We start from the raw sequence: 21,351 nt of genomic DNA on the forward strand, positions 1-21,351 counted from the left end.
AGATGAGAGGAAACTAGGCTCAATGTGTTTCTGCAAATGAAGAATTAGAGAATGTTAAACAGGAAAAAGCAAAGAAAGCAGAGATTTGTTTGCTTTTAACACAAAAATATGTGCACTTGATGATTAGAGGCTTACAGTGTTTCATTCAAAAGTGTGACAAGACATACAGCCAAGTATGATGACCCATACTCAGAATTCGTGCTCTGCATTTAACCCATCCAAAGTGCACACACACAGCAGTGAACACACACACCGTGAACACACACCCGGAGCAGTGGGCAAACATTTTATTGATTTTTCACACAGTATAACAGTCATATTTTACATTTTAAATCTCATGGAGTTTCCAGCAGGATTTTTTCTGTGATGTCTATGTTATGTATATAGTGTATACTCATACATCACAGCAGCTGATGTTACTATAACGGCCTAAAAGTCACATCTTTATCTGGGCCACTGGAATATTTGAAACTCTCCTGACGATGTTCTATATAAAAATACAAGGCAACACGGTTTTTAACTCGGCTGCACTGAACACCAGCAGCGCGGACATTAACCGAGTCTTGAGGGACACGCTTGTTTAATAAAACACTGCCCCACTTTCTCCTGAGGATCTCAAGCCAGAGAAAAAAAAAGCCAACAAACAAAAATAAATCCATCTTTTTATCAAAAACAAACCTACATATATAACTCATTAATAAAATAACATATAATAACTGTTGTTAATGTTTTTAAATTATTACAATATTTAAAATCTTGTCAATAATAATAATAATAATGAAAATATAAAATACCGAATAATATAAAGCAAATTCGTAATTCTTTGTCTATTAGATTTATCTGTCATTTTCTCAAATATTGTTTATTTAAATATTTAAATATCTGAACTTAAATAAAGATAAATATTTTTTATCAAAAATAATTATTGTATTTTTAAACTTTAGGAGTATTGCTTCATGTTAATTGATTCATATTCAAATGACAAATAATAATGGTTGTTAATGTTATTAAAGTATTTCACATCTGAATCTTTACTTATAAATTATAAATATGAATATGCTAAAATATGCTATGTAATATAACAATAATAATCATAAATAAAAGTAATTAAAATATAAGCAGAATCCAAAAAAATAATAATGATAATAAAAACTTTCTTTAGTTATATGATTTTTCCCCCCTCCCTCCCTCATCAGTGCTGCTCAATTTCTCTCTCTCTAAGGAATAAATGTGCCTCACCATGAAAAGACACCAATGAGACCTTGACATGCCCTCCTTTGTTACTCAGACCCTAAGTATACACCTCAAGAGGCACAGCTGACACTTTCTAACTGAGCAGAGAATTACTGATTTCACTCTTCAACAATTGTTGCTAAACACTCCAGCCTACACGCGCCGTCCAGTCGATATCACACATCCCGTTACCATAGAGACCCGGGAATGTGCTCACTCACCAAGCCCAATGACTCATGAGACAAAAACAGGATTCAGAGAGTTTGCCACAATCCTCACATTATCAGCCGATCGAAGTGCAAGGAAAAACAATCACTACACAATGACTAGAACCATCAGACACACTGAGGAGGGTGTGTCCACTTCAATATTTGACTTTCAGAAAAGTACTTGATCAGTAAGGGTTTAATATTTGAGTCCCCACACTCTTGAACACTGGCTTAAATTGAGGAAACATTTTGCACCTTTAGGTCATCATATGTCAGAATCAGGCTTTTAAATATTATAATAATTTAAATATATATTATATATATATATATATATTATATATATATATATATATATAGGTAAAATATTATTTAATATTATATAATAAATGGAATATTGTATTAATATTTTTTGCTAATTATTTTAATACTCATAGAATATTTATTTCTGTTATTAATATGAAATTTCGATCCCTATGTCAGTGTATGATATCCTAAATGTGATAATAAATTATCATATTTAAAAAAAAAATTAATTTATGATAATAATACAATTATTTAGTATCATAAATAACAACGTATTCATAAAATAATTAAAATAAAACAGCACTCAAAAATGTCTATTGAATGAGATTTCCATAAGAAATATGAAGTTCAGTCCAAAATTCAAAGGCAATGTAACCAAGCTTGATGTGTAAAATGTCAATGTTAAAGATGGAATCTATCTGCTTCTACCCAGCATGCCTCGTGCTGTGCTCTGGTTTCTGGTCTCGGTGCTAATTAACCCAGATGTGGATATTAATATTGCGGTGGAGACAAAAGTGGGGCTGGGGTGGAAATGGGGCAGATGGAGAGGAGAGGGGGCAGATTTAAGGGTGGCGTCAGAGTGAAATGGGTCACTCCCATCCGTGTGTGACAGGAGACTAAAAGCTGTTACTATTTTAAAACACCCATGGGCCCTTTTTAATTGCTCAGAGTCATTACCCACTAGAATACAGTGAGAAACCCAGACTGCTCTTAAAGGAGGCTTTTATGGTGAAATACACAAGATGCTGCTGCTGTACATTTTGGACGAACTGATCAAATTTAACACTTTTTAAACACTTTTAGTTTTTAAATATTTTTTCCAATATTTATATTTTAATTTTGGCTTTATTTCAGTTTCCAAAAATGATTTTTAATCGTTTCAGTTTTAGTTAACAAAAACAACTAACTAACAATGAACAGCAATTTTACAGCATTTATTAATCTAGGTTAATGTTCATAAGCATACTCATGTTTGTTCGTAATAATCTTAAATAAATGTTAATTTCTAAATCTTTAAAATGTTAAAATATATAATTAAGATGAACCTAGATTAATACATTTTTAGTTAATACAGTGCGTCTTAAACTAAGGTAAACTAACTGAACCTTATTATAAAGTGTCAAAGCATTTGTCATGAATGATTTATTGCTAAATGTACACCCAAACATGTTGAAAAAAAACATGTTTTTTTCATTCCTTTTTCTCATGCATATTGATAACGCTTCGTAACACTTTCACAAAAAGTAATAATATTAAATAGGTATTTTTGCAGGAGGTTTATAATACAATAACAAAACATTTCTAATGCCAACTCATGAGGACACATAACACACTTTATTTAATGGAGAACTGACATATCTAATGGTAAAAATCCTGTGCAGTTTGAAGCCCCACAGTGACAGACTTTTCTCAGTGGTATTTTATCCACATCAGCCCCTGTGAGTGTCCCGGTCGGTGCTTTATCCCATTTCCGTGTGTCTGTGTTGCTGTTTTGCCCACCTGCATAGTCAAAAGTCAGTTCTTCGTACCTTTCTATATCACGATTTGCGAACAGAGCGAGTCTGGGCAGCAGTGAGTGCACTCGGATGGGCACCATGACCAGGTTGGGTTTGCAGGAGTGGTTGATGAACCTTCCCACATTGCCTATGGTCACGGGGTCCACGAACGTCTGGGTGACCCTGTCCCCTCCGCTGTGCTCCTGCAAAGCAATGATGTAGTTCATATCTAAGGGAGTCTGGGAGAGCTGGCGGCGGCGGGCCTCGTGAGACCCGATTATTTCCCCGGCGTACTCGCATACGAAACGGCCACAAGGGAGGCGCTCGAGAGCCTCCACCCCCAAACCCCTGTCCTTGGTGCTGAAAACACCCAGACGAACCTCGACCCACTTTTGAACGACACGGTTCTGGCAGGACTCGCTGCAGGCGCATAATGCATTGCACTCAAATACAGGCCTGCTGAAGCCGTCGTCCTCTTGCTGTTGGTTCAGACGTCCCTTGCTGTCATACGTCTGGCCAAACCTCAAGCAGGGGCAGCTGTCGGGCAGGCAGGACTGGACACGACATGAGCAGCCAGGGAGGGTCACCGCACTAGGATCAATGTCACAGCCTGGTCCTTGTACACTTTCTAGCACATACTAAAGAATTGAGTCAGATTAAGACAGACTGTAAACTGGAAATGAGTGGGAAAGTATATGAAAGTGCTGCCATCTACTGGTGGTGAGGGGATCATGCCATGTAAACATCAATATCGTCATTAAAATAAAATTAAGCGCTGTTTGAAAACACTGTTGGACTGCAAAATGATAAAAATAGCAATATATCTATAAATACTTTAATGTAAGGCGAGTGAAATATTATGTAATTACCTGAAAGTTGGAAAAAGCCTCTTTGGGAACACTGTTCTCAATCAAAACAGGAACATTCTCGAGTCCGCCACTCAGATCCTGGCTGTATGTTCGTATCATGTCTTCTTTGTTCATTTCTGTCTGATTCAGATGTGAAAGAGAATATTATTAACTTGTGGATTGTATCGACGCATCCATGTAATAAACGCAAACGGAAGCGGAAAGTATAAACAGAAACACTCGATGACGTTGACGCAAAATAAAAGTCCGGCTCTGAAAGACCTTTCAGAGACTGAAGAATTCATATTATCTTACTTGAAGACGTTTATAGGTTGCTATTCGTTATGAAAATCATGACGTTCATGCAGATGTTTTATGAAAAATTGAGTTTTAATGTGACAAAATTTATGTATACGCACAAACGCAAGCTAGAATGCTAAGTCTGACAGAAAGAACTATGTTATAATAACGTGAGATCCTACTGAATATAGTTGTAAGACATACTTTAAAAAGTTTAATTCTGCTTTCAGCAACTGCTGGTATATGTAGGATTAAAACAGATTTTATTTTAATATTTGTTATAATTTACTTTATACAGAAATGTTCGCAAAATTACATCAGAAAATCAGGTTTATATAAATTAATTTATGTATGGAAACGAGTTTGTTTTGTAAAATCTTTCAAAGTCAATGCAATAAAAAAACGTAACCAACTAAAACAACTTGAGATAGGCCCATTATGCCATTCGCACTGGCTAAACGTATATCATTAGTCCATGTAAACGTATATTAAACATTAAGATATATTTAATACATTGAACTAAATAATATAAGCACAATCATGACCATTTAAGAGTTTTTATTTAATGTTTAACCACAAAAACATCTTAATAACAGACACTAAGACATAAAATTGTGTAACTGGAGAAAAAGCACTTTTACAACAGTCTGATTGGCACTTAAGTGCTTTCCATCCACTCCCACCTCTAACTGGCATTTCTCTGTCTAGATGTTTGTTGCATGATGAATGTACAGCAGGCAGAAATGTATTTCAAACACAAATAAAAGAATACACCAGTAAAACACAGGAGGGCAAATCAAAACTCAAAAAATTATTAGCTATTAATTAAAAACAAAAAACAAGGCATAATATCTGTTTCCCCATGATAATTTCAGTCTATATTTGCATGACTGTTAATGTATTGCATGGAGTGTCAAAGTTCAACAGTTATTTAAAAGCAGGTCACAACCAAGCGACACTGGGCTGTTTGCATGAACAAGCACCACAGAGACAGTAACAGGTCGCCTGACACATCTAAAAAAAATTAAAATAAAGGACCAGATAAATTATAACCTCAGCCATAATCCGGCATGAAATGAGAAAAACACGTATCTGTTTATAGCATAGACATCATCACAATGGTCCCTTACAGAAATGAACTGATCTACAACAGCCAACCGATAAAAATTTGCTTGAATAATTAAAGTAAATCAAAAAGTCAGGAGGTGAGTGTTTGTAGCCATCATCTTGACTCTGGTTTCGTCCCGGGATGATGTCTAAGTCAAGGTTTCCCCTTTTGTGACCTTCAGAGACCAAACGGAAAATAAATCAGGTGTTTATTTCAAACAATTTAAACAAAGAAGGTCCTGCAAACTCTTGTTAATGACTTAAAGCATACTCTGGCTTCAATGTACTCGATCCTCCTCTCCAAAGCAGTAAGCTTCTCATTCAAAGTGGCTAAACGGGACCTGCAGGACATATCTGAGGAAAAAAAAAAAAAATCAGAAACATTTCTGTATTAGGACACATACGAGAAAGGCCGTAATTTCCTGTGACACAAAATATCTTGCAATGATCTTAAAAATATTTCAAAATAGCCAATAATAAGCATGAATAAATAATTACAATTGCAAAATAAGATATTATAATACCTTATAATAATATAATTACTAATAATATAAATATTATAATATTAAGGATATATAAAATAATATAATTATAAATTTCATTATCGATAATAATTCTTATATTTATATATTATATTTAAAGAAATCATAAATAAGTGACCTTTTAGTTAAATTATTGACATTACAGTATACTGTACTAGCACTGAACTTGGGGCTGATTTATCAAAACAAACTGCATTAGAGTTACATTTCTTAACCGTTTGGCTCTTTGACTAGAAGCAAAGACATTACATGTGTATATAGCTATTGAAATACGTTTATTTCAGTATACTAACCAATTAAATAATCATATTAACATTATATTTATTGTCAAAAAAGTGCAAATCTGAAACATGAACGACAAGACCAGACCAGACCAACCCAACGCCTGTTTTTCCTGGTCCTTACACTTCCTGTATGTCTAATAAACTACGTCTTCAACAAATATATTCATTTATTGTGATATTATTTGGTTCCAAACAACATTAAAAACCAAAACACCTGATGTAACCCACATACTTTTCCGCAAATTATGCAGTCGAATGACCCACTGCTCTCGGTTAGCATGCTAGCGTGAAGAAATCGCATGTTAATAAATTATGTAAAAATAAGCGACACGCTTCTCCATCTTACCGAAGGAATTGAGGAAATCGGCTATCTTCTTAATGCTGCTGGTGATCACTTCGATATATTCACGGTTCGCCCAGTCTTGGTGAATTTCCCTTTGCACTGGATCCTCCTGTCCGGCCATCGTGAGCTAGTTAGCATTAGCCGCCGAGTGTTGTGTGTGAGGACGGAGCAGCGCCCCCTAATGGACAAACACACACACTTCATACTGCATCCTCATTCTACCGAGTACTACACGGAGGGATCATATGAAATTAAACACAAATATGCGAATCGTTGCACTTGAATTTTGCTATAAACAATTGCTTCAGTGTAAAATAATAATAATAATCATATAAAATGGACAAAATTAAGTTATTTAAATAAGTAAAAAGTAAGTAAATGCATTATAGAAACTGAAAATAAAATGGCTTGACTAAAATCTCCCTGTAAAATATTTAATTTTCTATTTCTTGACCTTTGTATTAACGACTGATATTCTGAATAGGCCTACTTTAGAATGTAGCCATCGCGTACAAACGTAATAAACAGGAAAAAAAAAAATACACAAACAGAAAAATAATAACATTCGAATGCACGTTAAATTTAAATTAAAATTAAAATAAATTGTAAAATAAATAATGACGTAGGCTACGCCTTTATCTACATTAACTTTTTCGACTAATGTTCAGTTTCTTACTGTGTACTGATGTGTGACCGTTCATAGCATTTCAATTATTATTATCACCTTCATAACAGTTCTGACTTATTATCATTCCCACCTTTTCTAACGTAAGATCATCCGGGTCCGATGCTTTACAAAACAAATTGTTGTGCAGCTTCATAGTTCAAACTGCTGTTTCTTATCATATTATTTTAATGTAGCTATTGTCGTAATCATAAACACATTGGTTTGTTGTGCAAATAGTTTTACCATTTACTGCACTTTATTCTTTTAGTTAGGCTATTTATAGCAGCATATCATTTGGAAGTCTCTCACAAAAAAATAGCTTACTTACAGTATGCGTAAAATATGGTGGATATTCTACCATGGTACCATGTTCAAAACCATATTAATATTATGGTACTATGGTACTAGTATTTGGGCCTTTTGACCTGTACTGTAGTACAGTAATTTTTGGCAATAGGGGAATTTTCATTAAACTAGCTGCATTTCTAAACTGTATGTTTTTATTGTGTAACATTGTGCTTTAACAATTGTTTTAAATCCTGATGTCAACCAAATTTAGAAACTGTAGACGAAGCCTTGCTGCAGCTTTGGATCAGTCAGCAGAAGAGGTTACCACCATAACAACATCACAATCTCCAAACAGTGTCTCTTCTTTTCATAACTGCAGCAGCCTGATTAAAACATCACAGGATGACAAATATGTATTTGTCCACTGCACAGAGAGGCCAGATTGCATGCGTTTTAGATGTGTATTCTGTTTTTATCACTGATAAATGTGGTGCAGTTGCCCTAATTATCATGCCTGGCACTAATAATGAGGCTGGTTTCTATAAATAGGAATGAAGACTGTCAGTGCTGCACGCGTCCTTCAAAACGGCAAGATCTATGTGGGCTCCCCGGTCAGATTTATCATCACCAGAATCATGCCAGGTGTGACACTTGCCAGTTTTAAACTAAAGTCCTTCTCTATTTTCAGATACACAGACCTTGGAGGATCTTGTGGCAAAGCTGGAGTTTGAAAATTAGCCGAATCGCATCTACAGTAGATCCTTGTTGAGTAAAAACCCAGACCGAGGTGAAAACACAGAAAATGCAAATAGCAGTGTGGACGAGGGAAATACAGAAAGCTGGGTTCATGATAGTAAGAAAGAATATTCCTTCTTGCTAGACATGAATCTTAAGATTGAGCGACACAGATATCACACCTCACACTGATATCACATCTCTTTAGATGTACACATATATATAACAACAGTATTATTGACCTCAATCAACTATATATGCTATACTTCTTTTCAGTTCGGGGGAAAGTGGGTCATTTTCAAAAGAAAATATGTGCTTTAATTTTTTTTTTTTCTGTACTTGGAAAGTTTTATGCATATCATAATGTTTTTTTCGGAGGCAGCAGTCCAAGCCAGGAAGGCATCAAGGCATGTCCAAATCGAAATTCTGCTTTACTTCCTGTCTCCAGAGGTAACGTACCTTCTTCTGATCGAATTTTGAAGGCAGCATAGATCAAAGTCTCTTTAAGTCTTTGGCATAGATGTGTCCTTCGCTGCCTTAAATAAAAAAATAAAGATGGCGCCTGAAAGTTTGGTGGTCAGTTTGTGTGTAAATGTATATTTTTGACAAACTTTTTGCACTTTTGATGTTATTTATAGCGATAAATCAGTATTATAATAATTAAATATTCATCTAGTTGTCACCAAAACTATATTTTGTTGTCGATCATTAAACTGTTATGCTGCCTCAGAAGCCTGTCCGAAATCAGTTTCATGAGGTTCCTATAGTGCAAAAACACTGCCTGCAAAGTCATTGCCCATACGGCAGCGAGTCAGCAAGTCATTAAAGTTTTCGGTTGCAGCCCTTGAGTTGAACCTTGAGTCCTTGAAGGAAGTGTGCATTTTGTATTGTGGACGTGATAGAGGCGAGCAGCAGCAAGAGGTACTTATAAACACTGACCTCTTCTGTCAATTGGGTGTATTGTATTCCAGGCCCTGCACAAAATAACTAATAAAAATCATGTCTTATAGAATTTTATTTAAATGTAATATAATTAATAAGGAAGAAATCACCTAATAATTATAAAATATTACTACTACCACCAATAATGTTGTGGGTTCGAGTCTCGGGCCGGCAATACCATGACTGAGGTGCCCTTGAGCAAGGCACTGAACCCCCAACTGCTCCCTGGGCACCACAGCATAAATGACTGCCCACTGCTCCAGGTGTGCGCGTGTGTGTTATGTGCGCGCGCGTGTGTGTGCACTTTGGATGGGTTAAATGCAGAGCACGAATTCTGAGTATGGGTCACCATACTTGGCTGTATGTCATGTCACTTAATAATTATTATTAGGGATGTCCTGTGTTTTTTTTTTTTTTGTTGTTGTTGTTGTTGTTGTTGTTTTTTTTGCCCCCGTTCGGATCAGAGTCATTGAATATTGAGTGTCTGCCGATACCGAGTCCCGACCCGATTAACGATATTTAAAACATTCCAATATGTTTTCTTTTGAACTTCTCCGCTTTTGAGTCCTTTTATTACCCGATGCAATTTGTTTAAGTTGCGGCATTAAAATTTGTTATTTAGGTTTTGTATTGGATACTGAAGTAACACTGAAAATCAGCCAAATGACTAATTTCTTGAATTCAGTTCTTGTGAACCGATTCGGTCTGTTTATTAAAATGATCCAACCACAATGAACGATTCATCACAATTCTCTTCTGTGTATTAAGTGAAACGTACAAAAGTGCAATATAAACAAAGCATTGTCTGAAGGTTTATTAAATTATAAAAACGTCATAAAACATTTCACATCTGTCAACTTTGCGCGTTCTGTGCGCAGATTTAGCTTTTTAAATTGTTACACTCTGAACCAAATCCAATAAACACTTCAGTGTACATAAACAAAACCCTTGAACCGTTTAGAAAACATTCTGCATCAAACTATAAATGAGAGGTTTCGGTGACAGAGAATTGTAAGTGTTTAGAAAAGAAACATGACAGTCTTTCAGTAGTAGTAAATAGCTCTCACCCCTATTTCAAGCGAATGGTTCGGTCCAGGAAGCTCTGTTCTGTGTTTAGGGAAGTGATTGAATCTGCACCTCTTCAACTAACTTCTGATTTCTGTTCATAAATCCTCTAATCTGAGTCCATTTCTCCTTCAACTAATGCAGTCGCTCTTTAAAACCCCACAGCCAGGCTGAGTGTTGAATAAATGAACGAGTGAGACTGTTATCCTCGATAAAAGCAGCTCTCTTTAACATCACAGCATTCAGCTGTCATGTGGGAATGGCAGATTTTGAGTGTCACTGGCTTTATGTCTTTAGTTCTTTTTTCTCATAGCGGTATGTTACATTTTATACTCTGGACTGACCACTAAAATCCACATCAGGACTGGTTTACCTCCGGTCAGGAGGATTACTATAGCCTATAAATACAAATTGGGACCTTATAAAGACTGTGGGTCAGTGTTCAGAGAGAGCTGCAGCATTGGACCCAAGCTGTCATGTATTGGGATATTTTATGATGATCCAAAGAAGGTGAGTATGCCTTTGAATGAATGAGGACACTGCTGTATTGATGTCAGGAAGACACACACTTAGTGTGACAGGTGGATCAGTGATTGATTTACGGCCCTGACTTATTCTAGAAAAGTTTAGTACATTTTTAAACATTGCTTTGTTTCAATCATTATTATTTATAAAACAATTTTTCAAAGCAGCAAATTAGCATATAAGAGTGATTTCTGATGGATCATGTGAAACTGAATACTGGAGTAATGGTTCCAGTCAGTTTACCATCAGAAATAAATTACATTTTAAAATGTCTTAAAATACACATTTAAAATAAATTATTTAATTACTTATTAGTATTATTAAAATATTTAAACATAATTCCAGACCTTTGACCCCCATTGTTTGTGTATAGCTACAGTATTTCTAGATGTATATGAAGGGTGAATTCAGGTAAAGTGGGCCACTTGTAATTTCATTTTTTATTACCTTTATTAACTTTAGGGTGCTTTAATATTTTCATTTAAATTGAGTTCATATGACATCATGTTATTTGAAAGGTAGCCTATTTGCCAATAAACATTTTAAGAATATGCACTCCAGACTAATGTCTTTTCAGGTAAAGTGGGCCACCTCTGATTTATCAAAAATGATCTGGTGTCCTAATTAGAAATTATAAAAACATTTATTTATTCATAATTTAAAAAAAAAATGTTTATTCATGCATTATCAAATAAACATTCAACATCGAACATATTCCGCCATGACGTACTAAGTTAATACAATTTGTAAGGTCACTCAATTCATGCATATATTTTTTAAACATTATGAAATATAACAGAAGTTTGATGAAAATTAGTCAACATATTAAAAATGTGACTAACACATTCAACAGGATAACTAAAAAAATGAAAAGAACATTTAAAAATGTAATGTAAAACTTTTTCTCTGTCTGTTTTCTCTAAAAACTTTAAATGAACTGTAATTATGAGAATGAACATATTTAAAAGCTTTATACTGTGCATCTATTTTGCTCCTCTCATCCTTTTTTCAGTCCAGATTCAACTTCATGCCTTGCCTTCCTTTCTGCTCTCTGTCCTTTTTATCCATATCTGACTTGAATATTCTGACTGCACACTCATTTCTGTTTTCTAGTCAATTATACATTTCCATTATAAAATAGTATGTTTTAATGAAAGTGAGTAGAATTAGTGAAAGTTCAGTTCAGTTCTATTCAAGGTGGCCCACATTATCTAGCACATTCAGCCTTCAGCCATGTCTAGCACCTTTTTTTATTATTTTGTTTTTACTACAATTATTCTTTGCATTTTAATCCATGTTAAATGCAGTAACAAATAATAGAAGTACTATCACAATACTTTGAGGGTCAAATTGCATAATAACCCCAAACTATTTTATCTTTTAAAGAAATACTGTCCTTTCAAGTAAAGCCCATTTTTATGCTCTGCATATGCAACTCCATTGAGTACAATAGCCTATATATTGAGCTTAAACTGCCCTCATTACCTGATGGTCCACTTGGGACTTTACATTTAGAAGAAAATACTGCAAATGAAAGGCATAATGTGATTTGTTCTGTATTTTTTCCTTCATTTCCATTAGACATTCCACATACTGTATATGCTGCTCATTAATGGCATAATTTTATTTGCACTGTATATTGCACAGACAATAAAAAAGCACCTGCAGAAAACATCTATTTAGAATGTACTTTAACTTCAAATTCCCCCAGCCATCATCACTCTCATTATATCAAACTAATATATACGTCTCATGTGAATAACATAATTATATTAGTAGCTGTGAAGTGTAAGCTGTGGCTTTAGAGTTGCCTGTGCTGTTTACTGAATACTCAGTATGCAGCGCCCAGCACATCAGACACATTACACATGCATTAAACTTTAATTCCCTCATGAAAGTAAATTGCTTCAATTACTTTAGTGTATTCATTTAATTTAAGTTTGCAGTTTAGTTTGTTTGGCTGTGCAATACATAATATTTCCCTCCAAGTAGGGTCTTTCAAAAGGGCTTTTCATTAGAGATGTTATGCACACTAAGTCTGTATTGGTGATATGTGTTCTATTCAGTGTTATTTTTTATTAATATTCTTTAATGTGTGTTGATGATTTAAATGAATTATTTCTATTAGCAGTTGACCGTATGGGGTTGTTGATCCTCATACACCACTAGATGGAGGTGTTGATATAGTCATTTTGTGCACTAATGTTGATTATACAGTTAAACATGTAGGTGTGGAATATGTTTGTGTGTTCTGATATTTTGATATAATTAGATTATCTGTTATTGTGTGGCTTTTATCACTTATAATCTCATTTTATCACATATAATCATGATAAATGGTGTTACATTTTCTAATTTGCCTGCTGTACACATTTTCTATATTCCTTATTGCAAAATGCCTCTCGCAGTGTAAATGCATTATTACTAAAGCCAGAGAATTATTCATGGCCATTACATTATAAAATCAGTTTGGACTGATTACATTTACATTTATCTGTAACAGTGTTGTTCTTACCAAAGAAAAAAAAAAGTGGCAACAATAAAGGAACATAAAGAAATGCTTTCTTTAAATTTTTATTTTCATGTAGTATAAATATATTCATAAAAATATATTTTGAATAATGTACTCTCTTTTCGGTGCAATATTACAAGAAATCGTTTTATGATCAACTGACCCAAGTTTAAGTTATACAGCCGATCAGTTTGACTCGTAAACAAATCTTTCAGATCAGTTCTGTCAATCGAATCAGTTGATTCACTGCCAAGATCTGACTCAAAAGATTGATTCGTTCATGCATCTTTGAAAGTTCTAGTTCAAGTTTAAAAGTTAGACATTCTTTGTAATTGCATTGGGAAAAGCATATTGTTGTTCCAAGAAAAGATCAGCTCATAAATTATACAAATATTTCCACTGGTGTTTCAATGTTATATACAAGTCAAAACAGATAATTTTATGTATATTGTTATATACATTTAAGTCCTAGAAGCTAAATTCTGATGTTGTTTGGATTCAGTTCATATTCAAATTAGTACAAATAGTAGAGAATGTGGATGAGAGGAAGCATAAGTAGCCAACTGAAGCGATCTAGGGTGTATGGTTTGAATTTAGAGAAAGGCACCAAGGTTATTACTTCGTGAACCCTAGCCTAAGCTGAACTTGATCTCAGAATGTCATAAAAAGGAAAGCAGAAAAGGTATAATGTATCAGAGTTGGTGCCCTGTACCCACTTCGCTTGCCCTTACACTTTTATGGAATATAAATTAGCTCATATCACAACTTCTGCAACTGTTTATCTGACCTTTAGTGGCTCCAGTTGCCCTCTGGGTTGAATCACTTTTCAAGTTGTTTAGTTCTAACAGTGTTTTGTTTGGCATTTAGGAGTGTATTTATATTTATTTATTTATTTATGTATGTATTTATCTGGCAAAAAAAAAAAAAAAAAAAAAACGAGCTAATGGGGCGATCAAAAAATAACCACCATTTCTGCAGCAGAGGAAGAGCAGAAACCCACCATCCTGTTTGAGAGGATGCTCGTAATCAGTTTGTGTAGGCTGACGGTGTTGCTGGAATTACTTCTTGACTCATTTTGGCAAAGAAAGCCCCTTGGTTTTCCTGTTTGTGCACAAGACCTTCTTGATGCAGAACTTGCATCATCACATTTCTCACACTTCCTGCCCACCTCCTTCTTGACCAGTCAAAACGGTTTTCATAGCATTAATGTGTACTCAACCTCCCACCAGAAAGCCCAACTGGAATGGAGTCTGACTCTTGATTGACAGCTTGGTCTTACTTTCAAAGGCTCATTGTCAATGACAGACTGTTTTTTCTTTCCCCAAGTCCCCAATTAGGAACTGTCCAAAGCTCCACGCATACAAACCATGGCCAAGTCCTGATCCAGTTCAGCTAATTGTCATAATGATCCCAGCTCATTAAGAGAGGAGCCTGGGGTGCTAAACCTGGAGGTCAGAAGCTCCCAAAGGCTGCCGATAGAAAGTAGAGGGAGGCAGTAACAGGACTGGAAAACAATGGACTCCCCAGGGATGGAGGATTTTACCACAAGGATTGGCATGACCACCATGGTCCCTCTATTTTTTAATTCACTGACTGCTACTGTAGTCTGCAAGACCGCAAGCTTTTGGGAACTTTTTTCTCATCAGGCCAAACAATGCGGTGGAAGCGAAAGCCCTTGGGTCTGAAGATGGTTGCCATGGATAATAAGAGTGGGGGAAGACTTCTTCACATGCCGGATTCTGTGAAGGACCATGAAAGGCATTCCAGTCCCTAAGTAACAGAGTTTTAGGGTTTGCTCTTTCTCTGTTCTCCACATTGGCCATTTGCAAGTCAGTCAAAAAGATGAAAAGAAAAAGTAGGCGCAGTAGACACTTGTGGCGAAGGCTGCTATTAGAAATAGGTGATGATGACTGTTGGCAGAATTGCACTTTCGGTAGTATTTCTGATTTTTGAAGTATTTGCATGCTTTTTGGCGGTAATATTGCATGGTTCTTTGATGTAAATGTACTAACTATGAAACAAAAAAGGTTTGTAATTTCAGACATCATATCCCAATACTGCACTGTCAGAGAAAATGTCCAAAAATTTAACATTTTGGGGGTATTTCTTACCTGATTTTCCACTTAAGGTTTTAATTTAGTACCTTAAATGGTATAATTCGTCTGAAAATAAAAATTCTGTTATCATGTACTCGACTTCATGTCATTCCAAACAGTGATGTTATTGTGAACTAAAACTATTGAAAGTCATTTTTGGTAAGTACTAAATTAAATAACTTTAATTTTTAAATACTTAAAATACTTAAATACTAAAAATATGATCTTTAAATTAAATAAGAAAAACTTCTTCATCCTGTTTCAAAAGTTTTCAACCCCTTCACTCTTAATGCATTGTCTTTCCTTCTGGAGCATCAGTGAATGTTTTTCACCTTTTGTAATAGTTGTGTATGGGTCCCTCAGTTGTCCTCAGTCTGAAAAGATGAATCCTCATAATCATACAGTCACTGCTGGAAAGGGGTTCAAATATGCAGAAGATGTTAGAAAAACAAGGGGCTTCAACTCAACTCAAACCGGCATTAATTGAGTGTTCTCTCTGAACTGAGAATGATTTGATGAGCTTGATAGCTTAATCTGATCATCTTCATGACCCATCAACCCTGACTAGGTGACAGAAAAGATAATATCAACAAACTGCCATTTTCAGGAAGAAACTTAAGCATCCTGTTGTTAACAAATGTCTTGGAACAGAATTCCAACTGGCTCACGGCATCAAAAAAACTCATTAGTATTTTCGCAGTGTCCTGGCTGTCTGAGGATGGCAGGAACATGAAAAGGCAGTCCACTGTGAAGATGCGGATAGCGGCAGTGACAGCGAGGGGGGGAGGGAAGATGCAAGAGCTTTTTAAAGCGCGTCTGAAGTGATGAATAAATGAGTCTGCCTTCCAAGGTTTTTTTGGAGTCGATTTCCCAGAGGACTGCTGCAACTCCGTAACCTCAGTGACATTTCGCAAATTTGCCTGAAATGGATTTGACTGCTACTTGACAAGTAAAATGACAAATGTAAAACAGAACCACTACGCTGACAGTTACATATGCTCATCAGTACTTCTGTCATTTCAGTGTCTTGAATTATCTTTTCTCGCCATATTTCAATGTCTACAAGCTTCTCTTTTCAGACGTTTACCTCAGTCGTGACTAAACATGCCACCTCAAAGTTAACCCTGCTTCCTGTACACATATTGCAACTCCTTTAGACCCAATTTTCAGAGTCTGTATGAGCTTTTCCAGTTGTCAGCAGAAGGATATGATTATTGTGGTATGACTTGCTGGTATTTTGATTGGTTGTTTATTGTACGGCGTGGTGTTATGTAGTGGTTAAGGCTCAGTGAAAGGCGAAATTCATAAGGTTGCTGGTTTGACTCCATAAACCATCACATTTTGTCTTTAAACAGATGCTAAAAGTCAATGTGAAATGGCAGTGGTAGTCTATTACACTTCTGAAATGTTTTTTTAGAGCAAAACAGGATACTCAGCAAAAAACTATGTAGGGCCATCGGCAATCATTGGAATGTAAAATATGTGTTTTTAATCTAAATTGGTTTGGTGATTGGAGTTAAATTTTTGGGTCTATATTTAGTCAACCTACCTGATTATTGTTATGTATTAATTGGCCAAGGACTTTTTTGGTGTTGTTGTTGTATTATATTTATATCCTTAATAAACATTTATGATCTTATTTACAGAATAACTAATAATAGTATTCTTATTATATGATGTTGTATTAGGAGCTCAGGTTCCATATGTATTAAAATTTCATGATTGAAAAAAAAAATTCTTTGCTTTGTTACAAATTGATATACTTTTAAGTTTGTTCAATTTTTCATCTAAAATAATACGTCAAATAAATAAGCCATTTCTGTAATTGTAAAATTGAGTAAGATTAATAACTATGCATTCGCAGTTCGACATCATGCGCGAACTGTCAGAAAAAAAGATGGAGAACACCTGTGAGGAGTCTAGTGAGACTCCTACACTTATCTTTGATTTGTATGACCTGTGACCCGTGACTGAAAATGCTTTTCAAAAAAAAAATCCATCACGTCAGGTTAACTTTGCACCCGGGTCATTCTCTGTAGACTTATTTAAAATATTGCGCGGAAAAGACAGATCCGATCGGTTATCCAGATAGAAAAGACAGTTGATGTTGCCAAGTTTAAATGCGCCGTGTTCTGATTGACTGATGATCCGATCTGCTTGATCAGATCACGGTGATCGCATGTTAATGCCAAGTGTAAATGCAGCCTTAGTGACAGGCCAGTCTGTTAAAAACACACTTCTTGTGAACAACACCTGCTGGAAGCGCACTGGGAAAAAACCAGACCTCCCACAGACCAGGGCCTCAGAATGATCAAGATGTGAGTAGACTACTTGAAGAATTATGTGATGCTGTTTAAGGATCAGAATTGATTAGGACTGTATAGTTATAATATAAACACCAAATGGTCTAGAAAGAAAACTAAAACCAGTCAGTTTAACTTGTCGGTTTATCTGCTTTTCTGATTGACATTTTTCCTGACTGGCGGTGGAATCTATTCCTGGAGTGACCCCAGCAGCAGGAGGCCGAAAGTGACCCAGAAGACTATGAGATGAATGAACACTTTCCTCCAATTTAAAGGATGGATGTTCTGGGAACTGTTGCAGCCTTTTTTCTAAACAGACCTTCATCTGTCACAGTCTAGCTTCAGCAACCTACCCCTTTTCCCTCCAAATACTCGAGAGACCTGAACCCCATGCCGAGACTGGGTCATACAATCCATCTCAAACTTCCCCGGTGCCCTCATTTGCAAGCATATATTTCTTTGGTTGGTAAAAGCTAGAGGCGTGCATGAAAAGTGACAGTTGGGCAACCGTCCACACTGGTCTCAAAGCTGCCAGACGACATGTGGCAACTAGGCACAGTCTTATCAAAACTACAGCTTCATTGTTGTTGTTTTTTTTTTCACCACATAATGCCACCTGCTCATGCAACTCCTTCTAATATTGTATGTATATGCTTTTTTCAGCCGTGGCTTTGTTTATTCTCATTAAGCTACTGTAGCTTTTCCTCTGTGACTCACTGAATCGTAGATGCTCCCCGTTGTCTTTGAACACAACTGCGCTAGCAAGAGTGAGGGACTTTCTGCTTATTTGTTGCATAAGATAAGCATTGTGAGATGTGTAAGGCTCCTTTTGGTTATTACTGTAGGCAGCTGATGGGCTTTAATAGGGTTGGGAAAGTTTTTATAGAGTGGATATGTTGTTTGGGGATCAGTTTGGGAAGATCAGTGTTTGCTGGTCTTATTATTTCTTATTATCAGTGTTAAAAACATTTTTGGTGCCTCATATTTTTTAAGAAATCATTAAACTTTTTTTTTTTTCATTCTTTCATTTTCACTTATTAGAAATACAAATATTTCTAATAAGTATAACATTAAAAATGTATATTTTGATCAGTTTTCATGCATCCTTGCATAATAAAAGTATTCATTAAAAAAAAACTTGATATAGAGAATATGTTTAAGTGGACAGATTAACTGATTGGATTGAATTTTTTTGTACATTTTCTTCAGCAGTATTTTAGTTTAAATTATTAAATTATTGTCATAATCTTTTTTTTATGGTTGTCTTAAGTGATGAAAACCATTGTCAGCAATAATTTTTGACAGTAATTTCAATATTTACATTGGTTCTTCATTACAAAATGTTTATGTGTGTTGTAGGTTCCAGCACAGAAGTGTCGCTATGCAGTGGGTAGTATTTTGAGTGAAGGCGAGGACAGACCCAATGAGAAACAGCAGCAGCTGTATGTGAAGAACGGCTTCTGGGTTTTTTCTTTCCCAGAGGTCACACATGTTGTCACAGCATCCTTCCCTCACCGAACCCCTCTCTCTATTTTCCTGGGGGTGCAGAGGGTCTATCCACAGCTGAACTGCTACATCAAGGTAACATCATCACCTTCAACATTTATCAAATGTCTGTTCTCTAGCTTTTCAACTTGAAGGCCATGTTGGTGCAGGTGTCTTTAATTCAAGTCGTCTCCATAGTGTGATTGATTCTGTGCTTGTGTTTCCTTCGACATGATTGGTGTACTGATGCATAAAGGTTGTGAGGGAACAAATGGCTAGTCTGTCAGTGTTTTTGGCTTCTATTGGAGGGATGCAGACAGTAATTATTAAGCAGTAGTCTTAATCATAGCAATTAAGGACAAAGAGAGAGAATAAAAGCTGGGGATGAGGGAAAAGAAAGCAACAAATGAGATTTGCAGGATTGCAAATTGGGAAGAGGTAAGTAGAAGAAAGTGCAGAGATTCGGCGTGAAAGGGAAGCAGTAAAGATGCACCTTCAAAAGATTTTGAAGCTGTGGCTTACAGCCCCAATATATAAACAGCAAAGTTAATTTTCATTCTTTGCTTAGAGGTAAAATTAAGTTTAATTAACTTTGCAGTAGTATATATATTAGTGAACATCCTGATGCTGTCTACAGTGCTATACACTTTCCTTTCAATAACAGAATAAACACACAAAAATGACAGTGGTGAGAAAAAACAGCAGTTAAGAAAGCATATGATCATAACGATGTGTATATGTTTGCATAAGCTCTGCAATTCTGATGTGCAATCAAGTCACCTCACATTTATTTATATAGCGCTTTATACTATAGATTTCTTTAAAGCAAGCAGATTTACTGTATTAAAAATGCTCTCATGTTTGAAATGACATCACATAATTCGTTCTTTGATTTTGTTCTTGCAATTTGTGCTCACTATGCTGTACGTTTTAACATACCGTGACCAGTAGTCCAAAAATAAGTAAATATTTATATTTTTTGAAGTGATTTTGGTAGCCTTTTTGATGGCCATCAAAGTTTCTCTATATATTTTTGGCATCATTTTTGTGTGTGTATGTGTGTGTGTGTGTGAGTGTGAGCCCCCCTCAACTCTCCCCGCCATCTGCCCTGATGCAGCGTCAGTGTGAACGCAGCCAACAGGCTCAGCCTCCTGCCTCCTCCAGCCTCAAGATCTGTCTGCTCAGCTGGTAGATAACTTATCGCCTCCTGTTTGAGTCCTTTCCCTTTTCATGCATGTTTACTTTCTGACCCTTATAGAAATCTTGATATCATCAACTTGCAGTTCTAGGCTTAAGAAAGTCTGGTGTAGACCAATTGTTGTTAAATGTTGACATCTATTATTTAAAACACTAGGGATCATTATACTGTTTAATAATCTGTTTTGGACAGTTATGCCAGTGTTTCAGTAAAAACACTGCTTCAGATTATTTAAATTCTCTTTCCCAAAATTTTAGTAGATGTCTATGGTCTTTAATGTGTTTTGTGTTTCTACCTTGAGTGAATGTAATGTAATAGACTTTCAAGAAAAAATTCACTTATAGCAAATTGTTTGAGATTGTATTACACGTCTGAATACTCTGTTATCAATTATTAGTTGTTTGGTCTTGACTGAGTGCAGCTAGAAGTTAGCTGTGGAATTATGGAGAATTTGGCCAGTGTGTGATGTCTCAGAATTGAGAATGTGAGATAGAAGTCATCCAGAAAGGTGGCCTACAGGTTTCTATTTTCTATTTTCTATTATATTTTAAGGGATGTACAAAAGATTACACTACTGTTTAATAGGGCTGGGTATTGTTCAAAAAAAATTCAATACCGATACCTTGACTTAGATACTGGCTCCTAAACAATACTTTTTTCGATACAAATTTGAAGAAATCCATTTTAACAAGTTTTAAAAGGAACAAAATGTAACCAACAAAAAATTCGGCCAAGAATTTTAATTTCGGTGCATCCCTAATAAACAATAATATTGTGAAATAGTTTTACAGTTTAAAAATGACTCTTATGTTTTTTTTTTTTTATATATATATTTTAAAAAGTAATTGATCCCTGTGATTGCAAAGCGAC

General features: G+C 35.5%; 2 protein-coding genes and 1 pseudogene across 2 annotated transcripts; 1 reads left to right on the forward strand and 2 right to left on the reverse strand.

Annotated features, from left to right (window-relative positions):
* Positions 1–3,058: 3,058 nt before the first annotated feature.
* LOC109098612 (histone-lysine N-methyltransferase SETMAR-like) lies at positions 3,059–4,538 on the reverse strand. Its single transcript, XM_019112210.2, has 2 exons — positions 4,111–4,538; positions 3,059–3,879 (listed from the first exon to the last, which is right to left on the reverse strand). Exons 1-2 carry the CDS (start codon positions 4,222–4,224, stop codon positions 3,085–3,087), a joined length of 909 nt encoding a protein of 302 aa, XP_018967755.1. The 5' UTR covers positions 4,225–4,538; the 3' UTR covers positions 3,059–3,084.
* A 394-nt stretch (positions 4,539–4,932) lies between these two features.
* On the reverse strand, positions 4,933–6,849 carry LOC109098613 (probable protein BRICK1). The gene is made up of 3 exons (XM_019112211.2): positions 6,669–6,849; positions 5,768–5,850; positions 4,933–5,672 (listed from the first exon to the last, which is right to left on the reverse strand). Exons 1-3 carry the CDS (start codon positions 6,784–6,786, stop codon positions 5,646–5,648), a joined length of 228 nt encoding a protein of 75 aa, XP_018967756.1. The 5' UTR covers positions 6,787–6,849; the 3' UTR covers positions 4,933–5,645.
* Positions 6,850–8,171: 1,322 nt separating this feature from the next.
* Positions 8,172–21,351, forward strand: part of LOC109098614 — a 44,135-nt pseudogene continuing 30,955 nt past the window's right edge.

Source organism: Cyprinus carpio, chromosome A11, assembly GCF_018340385.1.
Source record: "Cyprinus carpio isolate SPL01 chromosome A11, ASM1834038v1, whole genome shotgun sequence".
NCBI lineage: Eukaryota > Metazoa > Chordata > Actinopteri > Cypriniformes > Cyprinidae > Cyprinus > Cyprinus carpio.